The 21,260-nt window shown below is 36.8% G+C and overlaps 3 protein-coding genes across 3 annotated transcripts; 1 reads left to right on the forward strand and 2 right to left on the reverse strand.

The window, feature by feature from the left end:
- The first annotated feature begins 1,879 nt into the window (after positions 1-1,879).
- On the forward strand, positions 1,880-8,294 carry LOC105056048 (microtubule-associated protein 70-5). The gene is made up of 11 exons (XM_010938109.4): positions 1,880-2,103; positions 4,676-4,761; positions 4,905-4,970; positions 5,066-5,236; positions 5,328-5,498; positions 5,590-5,745; positions 5,837-5,983; positions 6,286-6,357; positions 6,456-7,145; positions 7,244-7,392; positions 8,072-8,294. The coding sequence occupies exons 1-11, from the start codon at positions 2,007-2,009 to the stop codon at positions 8,088-8,090; spliced, it is 1,824 nt and encodes a 607-aa protein (XP_010936411.1). The 5' UTR covers positions 1,880-2,006; the 3' UTR covers positions 8,091-8,294.
- A 2,393-nt stretch (positions 8,295-10,687) lies between these two features.
- LOC105056047 (pentatricopeptide repeat-containing protein ATP4, chloroplastic) lies at positions 10,688-12,998 on the reverse strand. Its single transcript, XM_010938108.4, has one exon. The coding sequence runs from the start codon at positions 12,932-12,934 to the stop codon at positions 10,772-10,774; it is 2,163 nt and encodes a 720-aa protein (XP_010936410.2). The 5' UTR covers positions 12,935-12,998; the 3' UTR covers positions 10,688-10,771.
- A 3,897-nt stretch (positions 12,999-16,895) lies between these two features.
- On the reverse strand, positions 16,896-19,349 carry LOC105056046 (uncharacterized). Its single transcript, XM_010938107.4, has 3 exons — positions 19,174-19,349; positions 18,255-18,336; positions 16,896-18,096 (listed from the first exon to the last, which is right to left on the reverse strand). The coding sequence occupies exons 1-3, from the start codon at positions 19,183-19,185 to the stop codon at positions 17,471-17,473; spliced, it is 720 nt and encodes a 239-aa protein (XP_010936409.1). The 5' UTR covers positions 19,186-19,349; the 3' UTR covers positions 16,896-17,470.
- Between the last annotated feature and the right edge of the window lie 1,911 nt (positions 19,350-21,260).

Here is a 21,260-nt window from a genome sequence, read left to right on the forward strand (position 1 = left end):
TAGATCCTTTTCTCATGCCATCATTGGAAACTTGTAGGCTATAGGATGCTTGTTCTTGTTATCAAAGAATCATCCTCTAGAAAATTATCTTCTAGTGGAAGAAAAAAAAAACAGTTCATTCGATCATGATACTGTTCCATAATGTTGTGATGGATATGAATCTTTTCCAGGAAGTATATTGAAGGTTATAGTATCTATTGGTGTAGCCCGAGCTCACCTACCTCAAGAACATAGATAATCTTAATATCATTGTCTTAGCTAAAGTATGAAAACGTGTTAGTGGAGATCCCACTTCTTATGATGTCAAAGAAAGTATTATCCTGTGTTCTCAGCTGATTTGAACCTATTGTTTGCTCCAAAACTCTCTATGCTGTAAAGAAAGATTGCAATGCTCAGTGATGTATATGGAAAGGTTTGTGATGGTTTCTAACTCTATCATGGTGTTGGTGAATGATAGACCCTTTCCTTTGTCGCCTCAACAAAACAACAAATGAAACAAAGGCCAAATGGCAAGGTGTCCCAGGGAGAGCAACCCTGGTGTCACGGGCAGTCCTTAAAGCAAAGAAGGGAGCTTGGTATGGTTTTTAATAATAACTTTCAAGCCACTTCAGCCTTCAAAAAATGAAGTCTGGATGATCTTTGCATGACCACAATAAGAAGTGAGCTAGGAGGCTTTTTCTTCTTCTTTTTTTTTTCCAATTGTTGGTTTCTCAAAATAAACAATGAATTGGCCTTGAGACAAGGTTGCAGAATTATATGTCCTGCTCATGCTGAGTTGCTTTCTGCTGTCTGATAATATTCATACTATCTGATATCATACTATATGATGATATTTATATTGCCTCCAATGATTTTTATTATTGATTTCTAGTCAGGCTTATCATTTTGTTTTCTAAAGGTTAAAAAAAAAAAAAAAATTCTGGGCTTGAATTAAATTATAAATTTGCAAATCAAAAGTGCTCTCAATAATTCAATGTATTATGTCGGTGGACTGAGGGTATATCCTACAAGTCCAGCCAATTAAAGAAGACAAGCCATTTCACATTGATATTTTGACACAAATTGAGCACAAAAATGAATAGTAAATGGGATCATAGCTTAAATTATGAGCATCCTTCTCTATTTGTTGGAGGCTTCCATTTTGTTTTCCATCAAGATGCTCTAGGATTTATGTATCATTGTAGATTTACTATAAGTTACCATGACAACCTGTAAGACATGGAGACCTTGCACAGATCCTATAATCTACCCTTTTTTCTTTTTCTGAGTATAATGGTGGGAGCTTCTGAGCTTCATCTTTCAAGATAAATTCTAGAGCTTCTATCTAGTTAAACTAAAAAAAAAAAAAACCCACCTTTATCTTGTTTATTAACCATGGCCGACATGAGAAAATATGCAAACACAAAATCTCAATTGAAAATAAACAGCACACCATTTCATACACACGCGTTTTCTCTCTTTCTTTTTTCTTTCAATTGTATATATTTATATGATATAAATAGAAATTTGGTTTGGGATTTTTTGTCCCTTGGTCCCCTGAAAGAATCTTCCCTCAAACAGGAGTCAAAGCTGGGCATCATGTTACCTCAAGAAAAAAAAAAAAAAGGCTAGCCATCATCACCAATCATCCAAAAGCATATATGAAACCGTTGGAAAATAGACTTGGCCCATCTTTTCTTTGGCACTGTGGGGCTTTTCGCTCTGTTTCCTATGTCTAAAACTGTAGAAATCTTATTAACCACTTGCACCAACAAATTGGTACCTATCAAACAGTTCCCTTCAGTCTACGTCCATTTTTTTTTTTTAATATTTCTTAAAAAAAAAAAAAAAAACTTCCCTCTTCTTCTCAGCGACGAAACGCGCCTTCTCTCTCACTACATCGATCAAATGGCTTCTTCTTCACATAATCCATACCATAAATCCCCCCAACCCCCTCCTCTGGTTGCTGTGCTGCTCTCTTACGAAGTTGGAAAGAGGGAAGTTTGGAACAGAGGATTGCGAAGGAGATGGGTAGCTTGGGCGAAGCTAGTGGAAAGGAGATGTTTCCGAGCCCTCCAGATCCTGTTATGATCGAACTCAATCGATTGGAGAATCAGCTTAGAGGTATATTTATGTACAAAGACTCCTTTGCTCCTCTTTTATATTGGCTGTTCTGCTTCAAGTGTTTATGGAGAAAAGGTTGTTCCTTTCTTAATAAACTTTCATGGATCAAACATTTGTCTTTGGAGGATTTTTTTTTCAAAGGGTCCCTTGAAGAGGTGAACTTTTGGTTTCCATTTCATTTCATCTGCTCTGCTTATCGAGAGTATTCTTTTTATAACTTCTGATTGGCTTAATCTTTTCTTTTTAGTTCTTATATTCGACTATTTTATGGTTAAACATTGTTCTAGTTTAACAGTCTATTTCCATGGAGGAGTAGAAATGGTTCGTGCAAAAGAACAAGGGAGCTTAACACCCCATCCTTTTTTCTGACCGAGCTGTGCTTTTTGACTTTTACTGGAATTTGTGACCCTTTTTTTTTTTTTTTTTTGATGATTGGATGGAGATTTGGGTGGAGTCAGGCAGGTAGTTTATTTTACAGTGAAGATAATGACTGAAGGAAAATTCATTCAGAATTTGTTGATACTTGATGATTGCTCGTGGCACCCTGAGCACAGTTTGAGGTCAGAAGGAAGCAAATTTTCTTGTTGGACATCATGCGGCTACCTGATGCTAGTGATATGTAAAACTTTCATGTGCTTACATAAAACCAACCTTTTTTTTGGAACATTGGTCTCAGGTCATTGATGGTGTAACATATGATTTGATTTGTATTGTTAGTTAACAACTAAGTCACTGAGTTTTCTTTTTGATAGATAACTTACCCATGAAAGTGATGTTTTTTTCTTTTAGGAACCATGAAAATGATGTATACCAATGTGTAGTAACTAGAAAGCCATAAGTTAGAATCATAAAACAAGTTAGACTTTAAAAAATAAAAAAATAAAATTGTTATTATTCTTACTTTATATTATTTTCAATATTAGCCATTGTTGCGGTCATAGGTCAAGAAGTTGAATGGCTTGGATGGTTGGGTTGACTCTGCACCCGCACACATAAGGTATTATTTGCTTTGACCTTGGCGCTATCGCATAGGATCTCATGGTTTTGTCCCTTAAAAAATATCTCATGAGGAAGAGAAGGTTCCAACCCACATAAACCATACTCCCTCTTGCCTCACAACCGATGTGGGACTAAAGATGCCCTCTCTATATCACAATAGTCATGTTCTTCTAGATATTAGATAGCTATTTCTCCCCTTAGTCCTGGTCCATTTCTTTCGAGCAAGGCTGAAAAAAATCTGAAAATTGTAGTGTGTCATAATCTAAAGCTTGACTCTTGTTATTAACAGGAAGCATGGCATAAATACTGGTGCAATTAATTGGGGCATTAGGAACAGCAGAAAGTCAAACATAGTGTTCTTCTATTTTTAAACAACATGGACAAAAATTTATAGCTTAAGAAATTTGAGAGGAAAAAAAATAAAAAAAAATAATATATATATATATATAACTCCTGCTGCTTCTTATAACGCCTTCATCTTTTATTCTTCTTTGTCTCCACAATTTGTTGCTGCGTTTGTTCTCAGTCCTCTTATTATTATTTTTAGCTGCAAACTTCTTTAGCCAGACTTCTTTTTTTCCAATAATTTTACCATAATGTTTTGCCCCTTTGCCATTTTATGGGATATCATTGGAGATAGGGCAGCCTAATCAGTAGAGAGACTAATCATTGGATTAGTTCTAGATTAGCACATATGAGTTTGAGATTCTTCATCTAATATATCCTATTGACTCTAGAGCATTTTCATTTAATAGCCCAGATCAAGAAATGGATACGCTTTGTCTACATCTTTTCATAAAAAGAAAAAAAATGGTTTTTTGTGAATTAGATATGCAATTCATGCATATGCAACTTTTGAATAGTATCACCAAAAAAAAAAAAAAGAATGTCAAAGGTGCCTAAACTGTGTTTATACCAAGAACTAAATATAAATTTATTAGTAATGTACCTAATCCTCACAAATCCCATGACATGCCTGCTTTATTTTCTCCCATGTCCATGTGGCCAGATTCTAATACAATTTTTAGAACAACTTGAAAGCTAAATATCAGAGTAAAATTTCTAATTGATGAGCTGCTTTATAAGTCAAATGACCTTTATATGAAAGATAAGGATGTAGGATGAGTGGTATTTCCCACTCATAGCTTCTTAATATGAAAGATATGAAAAATATAAAAGATCTTAATCTGAAAGATATGAAAGCAAGGTTAATATTGAGACAGAGGCACTAGTCATCCTTTTATAATGTGCTATTGGCCTTAATCACTGAGGGGATAACATGACTGATGTGACTTCATGTTCAGGTTGGTGCAAGAGGCAATAAGAGATCCGGATTTCCCAATAAAGCTCATTGGTTGTGTTTGTGTCTTACACTTTAAGAACACCTCCTGCTTACTGAGGATGCTAGTATGAGTTGTTGGATACATGTCAAGGGAACCAATAGATATTTGAATTATGAATAATGAGTTAGACTCCATATGAGCCTGTTTAACATTGGAACGAGTTCTTATTAAACATAGCAATACACACCTCCAATTCATTTGCTTGCCTAAGTCCTTGTTTTAATCTGCAGACAAGGAGAGGGAGTTGGAACTTGCCAACTATGCAATCAAGGCCTTGAAAGTGACAGAACTTATGAAAGATAAAGCTGTAGTGGAGGTAATGGATGTACTAAACAACTTATTCATTCATGATATATGTGAGCACATATACAGATATTAGAAGTCCCACACACCACCCCCCTTCAAATGTAATGATTTTGATGTTTATCTTAAACTGGTTCTATGTCTTGTTCTTTTCAGCTTAACAATGAATTGAAGAAACTTGATGACAAGCTCAGAGCTTCCGAGAACCAACTAGAGCAGAAGGTGCTCTTTTTGTTTCATTAGACTGCAATTTGTGAATATGGTTCACTTTAGATGGATATATAGCCTTTTTACAACTTAGATACAATGCTTAACAGAATCTTGATATCAAGAGGCTAATCAATGAGAAAAAAGAAGCCTTGGCTGCACAGTTTGCTGCTGAGGCAGCTTTGAGAAGAGTTCATGCATCTCAAAGGGATGAGGAATACCTTCCAGTAGAGGCTGTTATTGCTCCGCTCGAGTCTGATTTAAAAAAGTACAAGAATGAGGTATGAGACATAAGGTTATTCTGATACCATTATAACAAAAAATGAATCTGTCAATGTTGAGGTTTTATGACTTTGAGGATTTATCCTGCAGATTGCGAAACTTCAAGAGGATAAAAGGGTTCTACAACGGCTCACAAAGTCTAAAGAGGCAGCTTTGATTGAAGCAGAAAATATTTTGTGCACCGCACTCGAACGGGCACTGATAGTAGAGACTGTGCAAAACCAGAACATTGAATTGAGAAGGAAAATAGAGATATGCCAGGCATAACCATAGATGTATCATTTTTTGTTGGTTGACAAGCAGTGGGAAAGTTAGATCACTAACCTTTCTGGATGCCTTTATCATGGTGCAGGAAGAAAATAAACTTTTGGAGAAAACACATCGTCAGAAGGTTGTAGAAGTGGAGAAGCTTACTCAAACTATTCATGAACTTGAGGAATCTATTCTTTCAGGCGGTGCAGCTGCTAATGCTGTGCGTGACTATCGGCGCCAGGTTGCTGAATTAAATGTAAGGTTTTAGATTATCGCCGTCTATTCCTCTATGATTCTTTCTCCAGAGGTTAATTTGGAGTATTAATTTATTATTATCTATTTTCTAGGAAGAGAAAAAAACTCTTGAGAGAGAGCTAGCAAGGGCTAAAGTTTCAGCAAATCGGGTGGCAACCGTGGTCGCAAATGAGTGGAAGGGTGACAGTGACAAAGTCATGCCTGTCAAGCAATGGCTGGAAGAGCGAAGAATTTTACAGGTACTTTTGACTTGAACAAAATGCAAGAATTTTCACTGGTGTTCCTGACTGCTTGTATTTTACCTCATTTTCATGAAACTCCAACGCTCTTTATGTTATCTTAAGAAAAAGTGGAAGCCTTTCTATTTTTCGAAAGCATAAGAAATTACTGATGCTATTTAAACATGGTCTGAAAAGATAGCAAATAACATAGCCATAGATCATACATGCATTATCACTTTAAATTCTATTGGTTTTTATAAACTAGTGGATAACATCAGTTGCATTTCATGTCTTAGACTTAAATGGTGATGCATTTGTAGGGAGAGATACAACGGTTGCGGGACAAGGTAGCTGTAGCAGAGAGAACTGCCAAGGCAGAAGCCCAGCTCAAGGTATGAAATCTTACAGCTCACTATTTTGGGTAAGAATGTTTGTACCATATTTTACATTTATTCCTAGGCTTCGCCATTCATGTGACTTTGACATGCAGGATAAACTAAATTTGAGGCTGAAGACATTGGAAGAAGGTCTAAAGCAAGCACCAAGCTTATCAATAAAGCAAGTTGAAAACTCCGAGAAAAAATTTGGGTGCTCTTCAAATGATGAACCAAAAAAGGGATCAACATCTCATGCAAGGGCTTCTGTTGCTGCCTGCAGACTCTCAGTTTTACAACAGCCTAATTCTGTATCAGAAGGTGTGGTCACAAGCAGAAATATCAAACCAACAAATAGCTTAAAAAAGAAGTCCGTTATTGGAGAAAATCTGGTTAGAAAGAATCTCTGCGCTCCAAAAAGCAAATTTTTTGACAATGATGATGGGAAGGAGAATGCAGAAAGATTTGCTAACACTAATGGTAATATAACTAATTTTATTAAAGGGAATACAGAGCCTTCACAAGAACTTAAAGCCAAAGGATGTGGTGACATTGAGTCACAAAATAAGGGTGGTTCAGGAGATGGCTGTGATGTTACTGCTCAAATAAAAAAAATGTTTCCACAAGAAGTTACAGTCAAAGGAGTTGGTGACATCAAGTCAGAAAAAAAGGGTGGTTCAGAAGATGCCTGTGATGATTTGGTATCAGGTTTTCTGTATGACAGACTGCAAAAGGAAGTCATCAACTTAAGAAAATCACATGAGGAGAAAGATAAGCTGTTGAGTGCTAAGGATGATGAAATCAAGGTGAACCACAGATTTTTTGATAATTCAAAGCATTCCTCAGTTGCTTTAATTCTTCCTCTCTATCTTTTGTTGTGACATATACTTGTATTCATATGCAGTTGCTCCAGAAAAAGGTTGATGCACTAGCGAAGGCAATGGAAGTGGAGTTAAAGAAGATGAGGAGAGAAGCAGCAGCTAGAGAAAAGGAAGTATTGGTGAAGTCAGAGGATACTAAACCAAGAAGAGAAACCCCAATCATCTCAAGAAGGTGTGTCCTGATTACGCCAATTTCCTCTTGGGGTGTGTTCAACTAAATTTTATCTTGATTTGCTTCTCCTATCGACTAAAATTTTACCTGTACTGGAGAGAGAGTGTCTTAAGTTCCCCTCAAAAAAAAAAAAAGAAAAAAAAGAAAAAGAAGAAGAAGAAGAAAGAAAGAAAAAAAAAAAAAAGAAGAGGAAGGAGAAGAAGAATGAAAAAGAGAGGTTTTAAGTGTTTCCTAGAGGAAATATATGTGGCAAAGTAGGGTGCCTCTAAACAGTAAGTTCACATTCTGTTTTTATAAATTGGAGGAAACATCAATCTGCAACTAAGAGTAGTCTACCTCTCCTATCTTCAAACTGTGTTTTTTTAAAGTTCTTAACCCTTTTCTGTAAATTTTAGTGTAACTGAATATACTATATTTGCTTCTAACATCAGAAATTAAGGCAACTCATCTTCTTTTCTGCATAGATATAATTTGGTATTCCTTTATATTCACAGTTTTAAATTACTCATTTGCAAACCACACAAGATAGTAGAAACGCTGCCACTTTGCTATTCCAATTTCCTGAAATGTTTACAATTACTGAATTCTTATAACTTCATACTGCTATTAAGCAACTGAACTTTGCATTTAGACGTCTCTTTGCTTTCTTTAATTATGACATGGCCATTTGGTTTTGCAGAGCTCTGAATCATCAGTAAGCCCCAAAAAAACTCAAGAACTTAAATTTGCTTCAATCCTCGTTTGATGTTCTTATGTACTGCTTGGGTGAGATGATTGTTCCTATTTTAAAGACATTTGTGTTTACAGAGGGAGGTCGAGTGCAATTATGTAAAACCCTAGACTTTCATATTGTAAATTATACACATTATGGAATGAAAGCAAATTCAGTTTTCTGTAAATAACCTTTTGAGTTGGTGTCTAAAAGCACTACAAGCTGCTAATGCTGCTGATTGCTTAGTGAAATGGTCAGGATTTTTATGTTGTGCCTGCAAAGCACTATTTTTCTTATATGAGATAGAATATCCTTTGTCTTCACGGACTGAGTAGTTCTTCTGTATGCTGGTTTTGAATATGCCTTGCTTGATCTTGTTTCAAGCTGAGACATATCTTGCTTGGTGAAGCAAACCAAGAACAAAAACAAAGAGAGTATAAGGTTTGGTATCAAATTTGTTTGATCAATGCATTTTGAAGAATGTACTTCTCAAAAGGCTGATCAAAACTGTGTTTCTTCATATCAAAAGAAGAGTACTGAAACCAGTTAGAAGCACTCTTGGAGATCAGACACTCCTTGCTTTCTCACTTCTCAGTATTGCATATTGGAGCTTCAGTACAGGTTCCTGGGGTTTTTAGTACTTACCCTCGTCAGCCTCTATAACCTCTACCAATGAATGCTTACATTCGATAGATTTCTTTATCAGTATCAGGAGATATTTCAAAGTCTGAATTTGTCCAACTTGCAGGTGCATGGCTTGAAGTTTCAGACAGACAAGCATATAATTATCCATAGGTTCAACCAATTCATGTTACATGCATCCATGTGTCACAGAAGTCAGTCCTAACCCTGTCCAATCACCTCCCACTGCAAGGTGATTAAACTAAATCTTTCCGGTATCTGCGGCAGCGCGCCCCCCCCCCCACCCATCCACCTCACTCACCCCAACTCCCCATTAACTAGAACCAAAACAAGGAAAAAAAAGAAAAGAAAAACGACATGCATACATGCATGTGTGCACACAACACACACACACACACACAAACAGAGAGAGAGAGAGAGGGGAACAACTACAATGAGTCAATGATGATGTGCCAAACCAAACCTAGTAAGAAGTTCTGAAACTACAATGAAAATATATACGTACCTTGAACAACCGTAAAATGATTCAGAGAGAATTCTCTAATCCATTATAAAGTTATTATCAGTTTATCTCATTACAACATTTATTTTCTTAATGAGAAATTAAACGTTAGTTCAAGGAATTCGCAACTATCGTGAAACTTTCAAAAACCATTCAATTTTTTTTTCCAAGATGTTCTGCAATATAACATACTCTAGTTCCTTCTTCTAGATAGCTTTATACTAAATAAACTATTTCTTTTGATGATCCCAGTCAAGTGCAGTATAAGACGGATGAAGGTGATCAAAACTATCATTCATACAAAGAGACTAAAACTAAATCTACATGGAAGAGGATGACGTTAAATATAAAGAACCTTTTTCTGATAATAACATGCCTAAAAATCATTTGTTAATAAAGTCCTAACATAAAGTTTGTCTAGAAAAGCTGTCGTAAAATGATTACGATTGCTTTCAACCTGTGTTGCCCAGACACTTGTGTCCAGCTCCTAAAATCTATGTCGAATATGTATTTAAATCAGATGCACATCAGAAATTTGGATACTTATAAAAATTTTTTATTTGCACTTCCATTCTTTTTAGAAATTGGTCAAAAATATAAGTTTCAAAACAACTTTGTAAGATGCCATTTCTCGAAAATCCTTATGCTAATTATGAAGTTTAGGTGAGAAACATACACATAGGAAAAACTTGAGATACAACAGCTTTTAATAAGTTTATATGATATGAAATATATATTTTACATTAAAATTATCTTTTTGTACGCATCCCAATGTGTCCCTTTTCTTTTTTCCTCTTGCCAAGACAGACACTTGGACACTTGTCTGAATCTGGTTCTCATGTTTATATCCATGTGAATTGCTTTTACCTATACCAAAAACTGGCCCTGATAAGAAAGGGTTAACAGGATTGAGGAAACTTGATACACATGTTAAGTGCCAACCACAGCTTATAACTTAGAAACGATATTCTGTAGGTTTCATGATACGCATACTATGAGCTGCTCCCATCTACGGTAGTATTTGGTCATACTAAATGCATCTCCAAATTCTTTCTTATAAGTTTCGTTGGAATTTCTCATCACTTTTTCAGCCTCTAAATAGCGTCAAGTTCCTTTAGAATAAGGCTAATTATGCCTTTGCAGCACCAGAGATCTACAATCACAAATAGCACACACTGCTCTGCTTTCTGATGTCCCTGTCTGATTATTTGTACAAAATATAAGAGTGATGATTTTGTACAGCTAAACTGAGTTGTACAAATAACCAGAGTTCATGATTAAAGAACTGAAATGTTATGGAAATGCTGATACACAGAACACAAAGGGACAGATAAGGTATGAACAGAAGAAAAGAACAAGAATCAAGTGATATGTACATCTGACTGTAAGCAAGCAACATGTGCCCAAGCAAAAATTTAAAGCACCAAAATCTCTGAATATATGCCAGAAAATCAAAATGATATTTCATTTGGATAGAGAAAAATGTTGCTTACAGACAAAATTCTGGTATCTCATGGTGCAAACTAAGCAGAAACTGACTCTGACAAATTCCTCGACTCCAACCATGAGTTAGCAGCAATTTTTGTGGTCAGAAACCATCCAACCTTATCTGGTGCCTCATGAAATGGTGCATTCAATTCTCTCAAGTGTGATTCAAACACAGATGCTAACCCTTTTTCTGAATATTTATGCTTCCCATGCCCTGTATGAATACCTAGTAGTGGAGGCAACTCCTCCCCATTCTCTAAGGCCTTGGACAAATCATTCATCCAGACATGCAAAGCAGTCAACGCTGCTCCAAGAGAAAGACCCCTCACATGTAAAGACCACTGTGTAGGAGATTTTGACTGTAGATCTGTATATATCTCAAGCCGAAGTGCCATATCCAGGAGCACACAAGCTTTTTCTGATTGATTGAGGTTTACACAGAAATCTATCAAACAATTACAGTAAGCCTTCTTCACTTCATTACTGATGTTCTCAAAGAGCTCTTCAGCTTCTTGTTTCACCGCCTCATTGGCAGATCCTTCATCCACTAGTAGCTTCACTAAAGAACCCAACTTGACATTAGCTCTCTCAATACAGTTAATCACCTTCCCCAATTCTTCTGTCTGGGTCTGAGTCAGCACATTCAAAAGACAACCACAAAACCGGTCATCTGGTGTTATCCTCAATTCCAGTAACTTGTCAAAACTTCTCACAACATCATCAGTCTGCCTAGCTTTCCCATAACACTGGATGATTGACGTAAGCACAAAGATATTTGGCTGATATCCAGCTTCCAACATCTCATTTAACAAGCCTTCTGCCTCCAAAACTTTTCCACTACAAGAGTATGCAGTAATCAGAGCCGAATAGCTCCAGCTATCAGGCTTACAGTCATCAGGCAATCCCTTCATCTCCGCAAAAATCTCAGCAGCTTCATCAACACAACCAATATCAGCACACATCGACATGAGCATGTTATACAAGATCACATTCATCTCCATCCCTTTCTCCTTCATCTGCCTATAAACACTAAGCGCATCCTCAGCATAACGAGCCTTGCAATATGATCTTAGGAGAGCGGCATATGTCGCCCTGTTGGGCACCACCCCCTTCTTATCCATCTCTTTAAAGATGGTCTTCACTTGCCACGGCCTCCCGGCCCTGCCCATGGCATCCAACAACGTGTTATAAATGACCACATTTGGCTTCACACCAAGCGCCTTCATTTCCTCATACACATTAAGCGCACCATCAAAATTCCCCGAATGACTGTAAACTCTGATCACCGTCGCGAACGTAACAGGATCAAGACGCCACTTTTCCTGGCGGGCACGATCATACAGGCCAAGAGCCTTCTCGATATTGCCCGATCGGCCATAAGCATCGATCATCGCCGAATACGTGACATAATCCGGGCTGCATGCGAACTCGGGCATCTTCTCGAACCACTCCACGGCTTTCTCCGGCAAATTACAGAACCCGGCGCAGCTAATAATGGTCGAAAACGTCACGTTATCCGGCTTCACACCCCTCTCCAGCATCTCCTTCCAGAGGGCCTCCACCCCATCCCAATTTTTAGACTTCCTCAATACTTTGACCGTCACATTGTACAAAATCACCTCTTTGTTGATCTTGATGTTGTTCTGGAACCACCTGAGGGCGAGGACGGCGTTGGCGGAGTTCTCCATGCAGTTGAGCACGGTGACGGCGTCCTGCTCGGTGGGGCGGTCGGCAAGGGCGGAGATGGCGGCGGCGACGGCGGCGTCGGTGGGGTCGGAGGAGTCGAGGGAGGCGGCGAGGGCGGCGAAGCGGGCGTAGCGTGAGTCGGAGGAGTGGTGGCGGAGGCGGGCGGCGCGGGGGCTGTTGGGGTTGATCCAAATGGAATTTTTGGAGGGGGTTTTGGGTTTCTGGCCGTCCAGGGATTGGGAATCGGAGTCCAGAGAGGTCTGGGGAGAGGGATCTTGAAGGGAGACTTTAGTAGGGGTATGAAGCGGAAGGAGGGGTTTGGGCGGAGGGGAGGAGAGAGAGGGGAGAGGGGTTTTGATGGGGTTTTTGTGCTTCCAAGAAGAGAGGAAAGGGGAGGACAGGTGGAGAATTTGGGCAGAGGAGGAGAAGAGGGGATGTGGGGGGTTGGGGGGGAAGGAGTGGAGGTGGGGGGATTGAGAGGAGGGAGGGGTGGAAGAGAGGTGGAATGCCATCTTTCTTTCTCTCTCCTCCTCCTCTGGTTAGAAGTGTGGGGAGAGGGTTTAGAGCCCCTGGGGAGCCAGAAAAGATCTTTTATCAGTTAGCATCCAAGGGTGGCAGTGCTTCAAGGGTTTGTTCCTGTTTTTGTTTAATAATAGAGCTGGGCTGGGCCGGGCCAGTGGGTGAGTTGGTCTGGTTGGGCCTGAGGAGGCAGAAACATGCCGGAGAAATTCTTTGTGCACCGCGGGCGGTGTAGAAAATCCGATGCGGAGCGGACTATCTTATCCGATTGATCTACATAGTCATTATTTTTTAATACATATTTAATATTTATAGATTGACTTTTTTGTTTAAAAATTTTGTGTGATAAAAATATCCTTGTCCTTTGAAAAAATTATAACATCCCGTGACATATATTATGGCCTAGGATGTCATAATATGACCAAAGATATCATAATATGGAAGGGATATTTTTGTCTAATCATTTTTTTATGCATATCTAATGCCTGCAGATTGACTTTTTTATTTGAAAATTTTGAATAACGAAAATGCTCCTACTCTTTAAAAAAAATTATGACATCCTGTGTATATTATGACATCATGCATTATATTATGACATCTCATAGACAAAAATTATGACTTTTTGGATGCAGGATGCCATAATATAAATATAGGATGTCATAATTTTTTAAAGAATAGAGACATTTTCGTCATATAAAATTTTAAATAAAAAAGCTAACTTACAGGCATTAAATGTGTGTGGAAAAATGATGACTATGTGGATCAATCGGACAAGGCAATGTGCTCCACGTTGGATTTTTTACAGCGCCCATGGTGCACAAAGATTTTCCCAAACATGTAGATGTAGCCAAGAGAAAATCTTTGTACGCCTAAAATTAACATATCGGATTACATTGGAGCATGTAGCATACTTAATGATGAGATAGGCATGTAGCATACTTAATGATGAGATAGACATTTAATGTCGCTCAGTTTTTTTTTTTTTCAATTTTTAGTGACGAAAATATTCTTTCCTCTATAGAATAAAAAAAAGAACAGTATTATTACTTTTTGATGCTTTGTATGACTTTTCGAGAATATATATGACATCTTGAACCATCTATATGATTTTCTATATATTTATGACATCCTAAATAATATATATAACTTTCTGATGCCTTGTATGATTTTTTTTGAATATATATAACATTATGAATAATATAAATGACTTCCTGTGAATATACATGACATTCTAAATAATATATATAGTTTTCTAATTTTTTATATAATTTTTTATAAATATATATGATTTTTTGAATAATATATATGACTTTTTATGAATATATATGACATTCTAAACAACATATATGGCTTCGTAATGCCTTATATAATTTTTTATCAATATATAATATCTTAAATAATATATATGACTTTCTGTCAATATATATGATATCTTGAATAATATATATGATTTTTCGATAACTTACAAGATTTTTTATTTATATTATAACCAATAGAAAATCGTATATATTGTTCAAAATGTTATATATATTCATAAAAAGTCATATAAGGTATTATGAAGCCATTTATATCATTTAGGATGTCATATATATTATTATTCAGGATATCATATATATTCACAGAAAGTCATACAAGACATCAGGAAATCATATATATTATTCAGGATATCATAAAAGTATAAAAAGTCATATATATCGTTCAGTACATCATATATATTCATAGAAAGTCATACATTGTATCATAAAATAATAATAATATTTTTTTTTGTTCTATAAAGAGAAGGATATTTTCTTCATTGAAAATTAGAGAAAAAAATCAAGTGGTATTAAATAGCTATCCCATCTAAATGCGTTACATGCCTCAATATTATTAGACGACTTTCCTTTCACAGCGCCGTTGAATATGACAGAGAACCAGCATTGAGTGAACATCCTCTGGATGAACTTTAACCAGACCTCACTGAAATCGAATTTCCTCAGAACAGCAAATAGAAAAGGCCACTCCAGGCGATCGTAGGCCTTTGTCATGTCAAGCTTGAGGACAACCGAACTCTGGATTTTTGACCAATGTCTTGCAGCAGCTCCTGTGCTAGGCAGATGTTGTCTGTGATGTTGTATTTTTATTGCACTGCACGTGGTGCATATAGAATTACTCTGCAGCCAAATAGGAAACATTTCCAAATACAATGCCGTTAAGATGGTTTGCATCAAAACATGTAGTAAGTTTGCCATGATAATAAATCTTGCTTCATCCAAGGTTTTGACTAAGTTATTAAAAATAAGTTTAATTACTTGAAGAGATGAAAGTTCTCACTGAAAATTATAAGAATATCTGAACATGAGTCTTGCAAAGATGAAAGAAATGTCTAAAAACATGCTAGACATTATTTTTGGTACATGGTACAACCTTTTAGTAGTCGAGCTAATTGGAAGAGATAAATGGCTATATGACTCAAATCTTTGTTGATCGAGCTTGTAACAATATTTGCACCTTATCAAGGCTATGGTTGACAAAGCCAACCATAGCTTTTATGGCTTGATTTGTTATGGGATGGTCTATTCAAGAATTGATTGGGAGAAACATTCAAAATTTTTTTATCCAAGTGATCCACGTAGTCATCATTTTTTAACGCATATTTAATACCAGTAGATCAGTTTTTTCGTTTAAAAATTTTGTATGATAAAAATACTTTTTTTTTTTACAAAAAAATTATGACATTCCGTGGCATATTATAGTCTAGGATATTATAATATGATTCGAGATATAACGTGCATTTTTGTCCAATTACTTCTCAACGCGCATTTAATGCTTGCAGATCGACTTTTTCGTTTAAAAATTTTGTATGACGAAAATTTTTTTATTTTTTTAAAAAAATTATAATATTTTATAGATAAAAATTATAACTTTTTAAGTGCAGCATGTCATAATATAGACATAGGATGTCATAATTTTATAAAAAAATAGAAATATTTTCATCATAAAAAAGTTTTAAATAAAAAAATCAAACTACAGACATTAAATATATTTGAAAAAAATGATGACTATATGAATCACTCCAATAAAATAATATATTTCACATCAAATTTTCTATATTGCCAGCAGTCCACAAAAAATATGCTATTTAGGAAAACTGATAACATATTTTGTTATCCAAATTGTTGGAGAGCTTGCTGTGAGGATGCTACAAGATTTTTAAGTGAGCGAGGTGGGAATCTTGCATCAACTTGCTGAGTCAAGTACGTACCGGCAAGTGGCAACGGCACGGGAATTGCTTAGGAAATATGTGACGTCAACGCGCCATGATAATAGTATAAAATAGAACGGCAGCCGTGGATAAAATTCCAGGGTTAGAATTTTTCATTCAAATAGAAATGTGACAACATACCTAACATGTTGACATTTTCCCATCTATTGTATTAATTAACAATTCTTAGGCTTTGTTTTGAATTAAAAAAAAGAAAAGAAAAGCTCTTATTAGGCATTCCTTGTTGAGATCATAAGAAAGCTGGAAGCAGACAAAGGAGAGTCGAAGTGCGCAATACTACATAAAAAAATATAATTAATTAAAAAATCGGTTTAACACATGCCTTCTTAATCATGCGTTGCCGGCCATGGCTAAGCCAATCAACATCAACCTTGCTTATGAAAAGAAATAAAGTAGCAAAAAAAAGAATAGGATTTAGCTGAATAATGGTAAACTCTTTCATTTTCATTTTGAGAGAGATATTTATTTTCTATTTCTTTGATTAGTTTCGAGTCATAATTAATGCTACCCAAGTCTTGAGTGTGGGTAGATTGAAGAAGACCAATTCTCCAATAATGAATGCCCAGCCATGCTTTGCATGATGATTGCGAATAACCAAACTTAGATGGCATCATGAAGTATATTATTTTCTTTATAAAAAAAAAAATATTATTCATGCATCATGCGGAGCCCATTCCTTGAACTAGAGAGAATCCAAACTCACAAGTTTAAATTATTACAAACTATAGAATCATGTGATGGGTACAACATGGATGGCCATGAATTTTACAACTGATAGGCCACTACCAATAAAAGAAAACATAAACAACAATGCTGAATGCGTCAGAACTTGTGGGTCGACAAATTGGAGTCCTTACAACAAGTACCAATCCCTACCTGCCCTAATGAGAAGACCATATCCTACCCAAAAAGGGTTCATGGCCCATCTCCTACCAACCCAGACCAATGTGACCATATCTTCCCCGTTATACGCGGTTTCCCCAGTCCCACCACCCGGAAAACCCTGCCAAGTATCTGATAAGCCTCCAAATTCATCGTTCATCAACACAAAATCAACAAGAAATACAAATATCCTCATACTATTATTTATTTATTTGTTGATAATACCAACACTAGATTTCCAAAACAGACAGCCACAAGATATATAGCCTTTGTGTCACCTTTTCACGCTCTCACCTATCGCACATCGCCCACCTTATTGTTATTCACCCAAAAAGACAAGAAATAAAATTATTATATAATAAACATGGAAATGGGAACATGATCACATGATGGTACATGATGTTGATGGATCCTCTTCGCAGAAGAATTGGTATGGCTTGCACCCATGGGATGGTCCGCCATAGGCCATAGGTGGAGCATTGGCAACCCATCCAATGACCCTTCCGCATGAGCAACACCGGCATCCCCCATAATACCCATCATAGTATGCCATACCGCAACAAGCCGGCCAGACCGGTGGGGCCGGGCCCTGACCCACTGCTACCGGTTGAGGCTTGGGTGGGTCTGGTTCAACCTTTGGCGGCGCAGGCTCGGTCTTTGGAGGGTCTGGTTTTGGAGCTGGTGGGTCGGATTTGGGCTTCGCTGCCGGTTCAGCTTTCGGTGCCGGTTCAGCTTTCGGTGGGTCGGCTTTTGGTTTTGGTTTTGGTTCTGGTTCGGATTTGGCCGGCTTGGGTTTCTCTTTCTCGGCCGGGGCTGGTTCAGCGGGCTTAGACTCCTTGGGAGCTGGGTCTTTTGGCTTTTCCTTGACCTCTACGATTTGGATGTCTTTGATCACCTTGCAGGCCTTGCAGCGGAGCTTCTTGGAGAGCTTTTGGGGATCAAATGGTCCAGAGATCGTGACCGTGTTGTTCTTCTCATCGTAGGAGATAGTTTTTATGTTCTCCCGATCTTGTTTGTTCGAAATTATGGGAAGAAAGTAGGTGATAAGTGGAATTGTTAGTTACATTAATATGGAAATACGATATTGGAGTTGAGAAGCTTTTCTTTTGTATTCTTTTCTTTTTATGTGTGTGTGTGTGTTTTGGGGAGGGGGGTTAATTAATTACCTTGGAGCTTGCAAAGAGTTTTTCTAATCTTTTTATAGCAAAGGTGGCATTCGAGGTCGACTTTCAACACCAATGTGGAGATCTGCGATAAGATGTATAAAATAGTAGCTGCTAAGTGGAAGTGAAAACAATTTTTAGAAGACATAGCGTAAAATATATGAAAATAGTTAAAAATTTGAAAAGATAACATGATCTTGGTATGGGGGTTAAAAAGAAGGGGAAAGAAAAAGGAAAAAAAAAAGTAGACAAATGTACCGGTTTAAATTTGTAAGAACACAGAATTTTTTATACTATATTTTTGAGAGGAATGGGGAAGAACCCATCAACTTTCATATCATAGAGATCATAAAACAAAATCATCTCCAATCTATTAGAGAGAGACTGACTCTGAGGGATAGAGGGTGGTTCGCAAAGGAAATAAGAAGCCACTTATGAAAGAGAAGAAACAGAAAGGTGGAAACTTGTAAACAAGAAATAGAATTCAGTAGTTCTTCAGGGGATGGCAGAAACAAGAACCTACTTGCAGATAAAATCAATATATATGGATATTAGAGAAATCAAACTCTAAAGATCACCAAGACAGCAGATTGGTCTAATTTCAACGGATAAGAAACGACAAAAGAATGATATCTTTTGTATAGCAATTTAAGATCTAAACGCGAAAGGAGAGACATGAGATTCCAATGATTGAAGAAAATAATTGCGATGAAACGATCAACTTTTAAGTTTCTATAATAATATGACAAACAACAAGGAATAGCAAAGTTTCAAAGTATCATCGACATAGAAGTAAACTAGAATACAATACAATGATACTACGAGAATTATAAGGTTTAGCGAGGAGAAACCATCACAAGCCTCTGAAAATTTCTAAAAGAAAATTCAATAAATGGCTTTCAGAGAGAAGAGAATGTCTCACCTTTGCTGCCATTGCGAGACTGAAGCCAGATCCCAACTCTGGATGTGGGGAGAAAGGGAGAGAGAGTGAGAGAGAGAGAGAGAGAGAGAAGTAGGGGAGGGAGCGGTGGGAGAGCGGAGCTACTATAAAACCGTGTCCAGGCACCTACCACCCAATCACATGGGTTCACGTATCCAAGAACGTTGAGAGAGATTGTCTAAACCATTAGACTTCTTAGCTGGTTTGCATGTGCCACCGCACATGAAATGGACACGTACAAAAGTTGGCTACCTTCGCATTCACTTGTCTAGCCTTCAAGCTTACGCACAGGAGCCAACATTATTGACCTTAGAAAGAGAGAGGGACAAAGAAGGGGTGGGTGTTAGGTTATCTTGTTCATAGCAATCCCTTCCAGAGTTTCAAAGAAGTACACATCTGTATATTTAAGATGGATGACCTCTGGAGAAAAGAAAAAGGAAAACAAAAGGAAATGCCATGAATTCAGTACAGGGAAATCTTAGTGTATTAATGATAGGTTATTAATACATTAAGATTATTAGATAGACTCACTTCAGCGTAAGCAAAGCTTTTTATTGATTTTGATTGGCTTCTTTTCACCTCATAGCCAATTATGGTCAACCATGAATACCAATCAATAAAGAATCTCTCAATGTGTGGAATTTTTATTGGCTTTGTCTATAGTAGAATGAGTCTACCTGGTATCCAGCGAATAATGATGATGAATGGTCTAGTACGGAGGTTAGAAAGACAATTAACATGAAGCTTCTAGCTTGTGTAGACTAATCTTAATTAGGCTACTTCTACTAGATCAAGATAGAAGTTTATGCTGCTCTTGTTGTCAAAATCCGAGTGAGGATTTTGATATAATATGATGAAATTTGTCGGTGTCCATAAATAATGATGGAGATATGGATAGATGTCACAGATGTGGTTGGTTGGCCGTGACGTTATTAACATATCATAAATTCCCTGTCTTGGATTTACCTGAACTTTTGTAAATTTAAAAATTAACTATTCCATATTTACCAAATGGCAACACAACTAGCCTAAAGTTGTTTGTCAAACCATTCCCACTAAATTTCTTAAGGGGTTAGTATGTACCTGAGAACAATAAAGAATGGCTACATGAAGATAACGGTTTGCTTTTAAGTATAACATTTGAATTTAATTAAGCACATTGGCTTCCCTTTTTTTTTTTCTTTTTGTATCATTCCTTGTAAATAAAGTTTCTAGGTTCACCCACCTTCTCTTTGTTTGGCAAGAACTTATGGAATAAATTCTATATATGGTGGAAACTTTAGGCCAGGTTGCAAACTATGGTCATCGAAAGACATAAACCAACTACCAAAAGAAAGCCATGATAACCATAGTAATTAACTTGTATGCCATCCCAGACATGATGTGTGCATCTAAAGAAAAGTCCTTTACTTCTCAACAATCTTTATGTGTCCTTCCTTATACATGATGATCAGTAGATTAGAAAGAATAATCTCTTTCACAAAAAGAAAAAAAAAAAGGAATTTTCTGCAAGATTAGCAATACTTCGATCTGACTAATTAGCTGTATTGTCAATGATATAAATCACATATTATTGTTGGGGGTTAAGAGTTACGTAGGATTGCTAGTTTCAAGAATTATAATATTAATTTTCATTATTCCAACATGGAGAGTTTTCTAATCCGTTGCACCACATTTGTGATCTTGAGAACAATGATTAATTAAGAACAGAAGAGAAGATACAGCTAGATCGTGACAGATTCATTTATGGTTGACATGAGTAATTTCAGCGGATCATCTGGTTGTTGTAGTCCAAATATTTGCATCCGTGTCTGTGCGAGCATGAGTTATCAAGGGAAATGTAGATCAGCTCAAACTTTCTCCACTTTGGGAGCAAAGAAAGCGATAACCATTGCACTAAACGTATTAAACTAGGAAATTTAAGATAAGATGTGAGCGGAAGGTCCATAAGGTGGACATGGATGTGATAGAAGACTCATTATAGGAGGGAATAGAAGTTCATTTTCTCTACAGGAAATATCGCATGTCATGGCCTTAAACATTCTGAATGAAAATCCATAAAATGATAT

The sequence above is a fragment of the Elaeis guineensis genome, chromosome 13, assembly GCF_000442705.2.
Source record: "Elaeis guineensis isolate ETL-2024a chromosome 13, EG11, whole genome shotgun sequence".
Lineage (NCBI taxonomy): Eukaryota > Viridiplantae > Streptophyta > Magnoliopsida > Arecales > Arecaceae > Elaeis > Elaeis guineensis.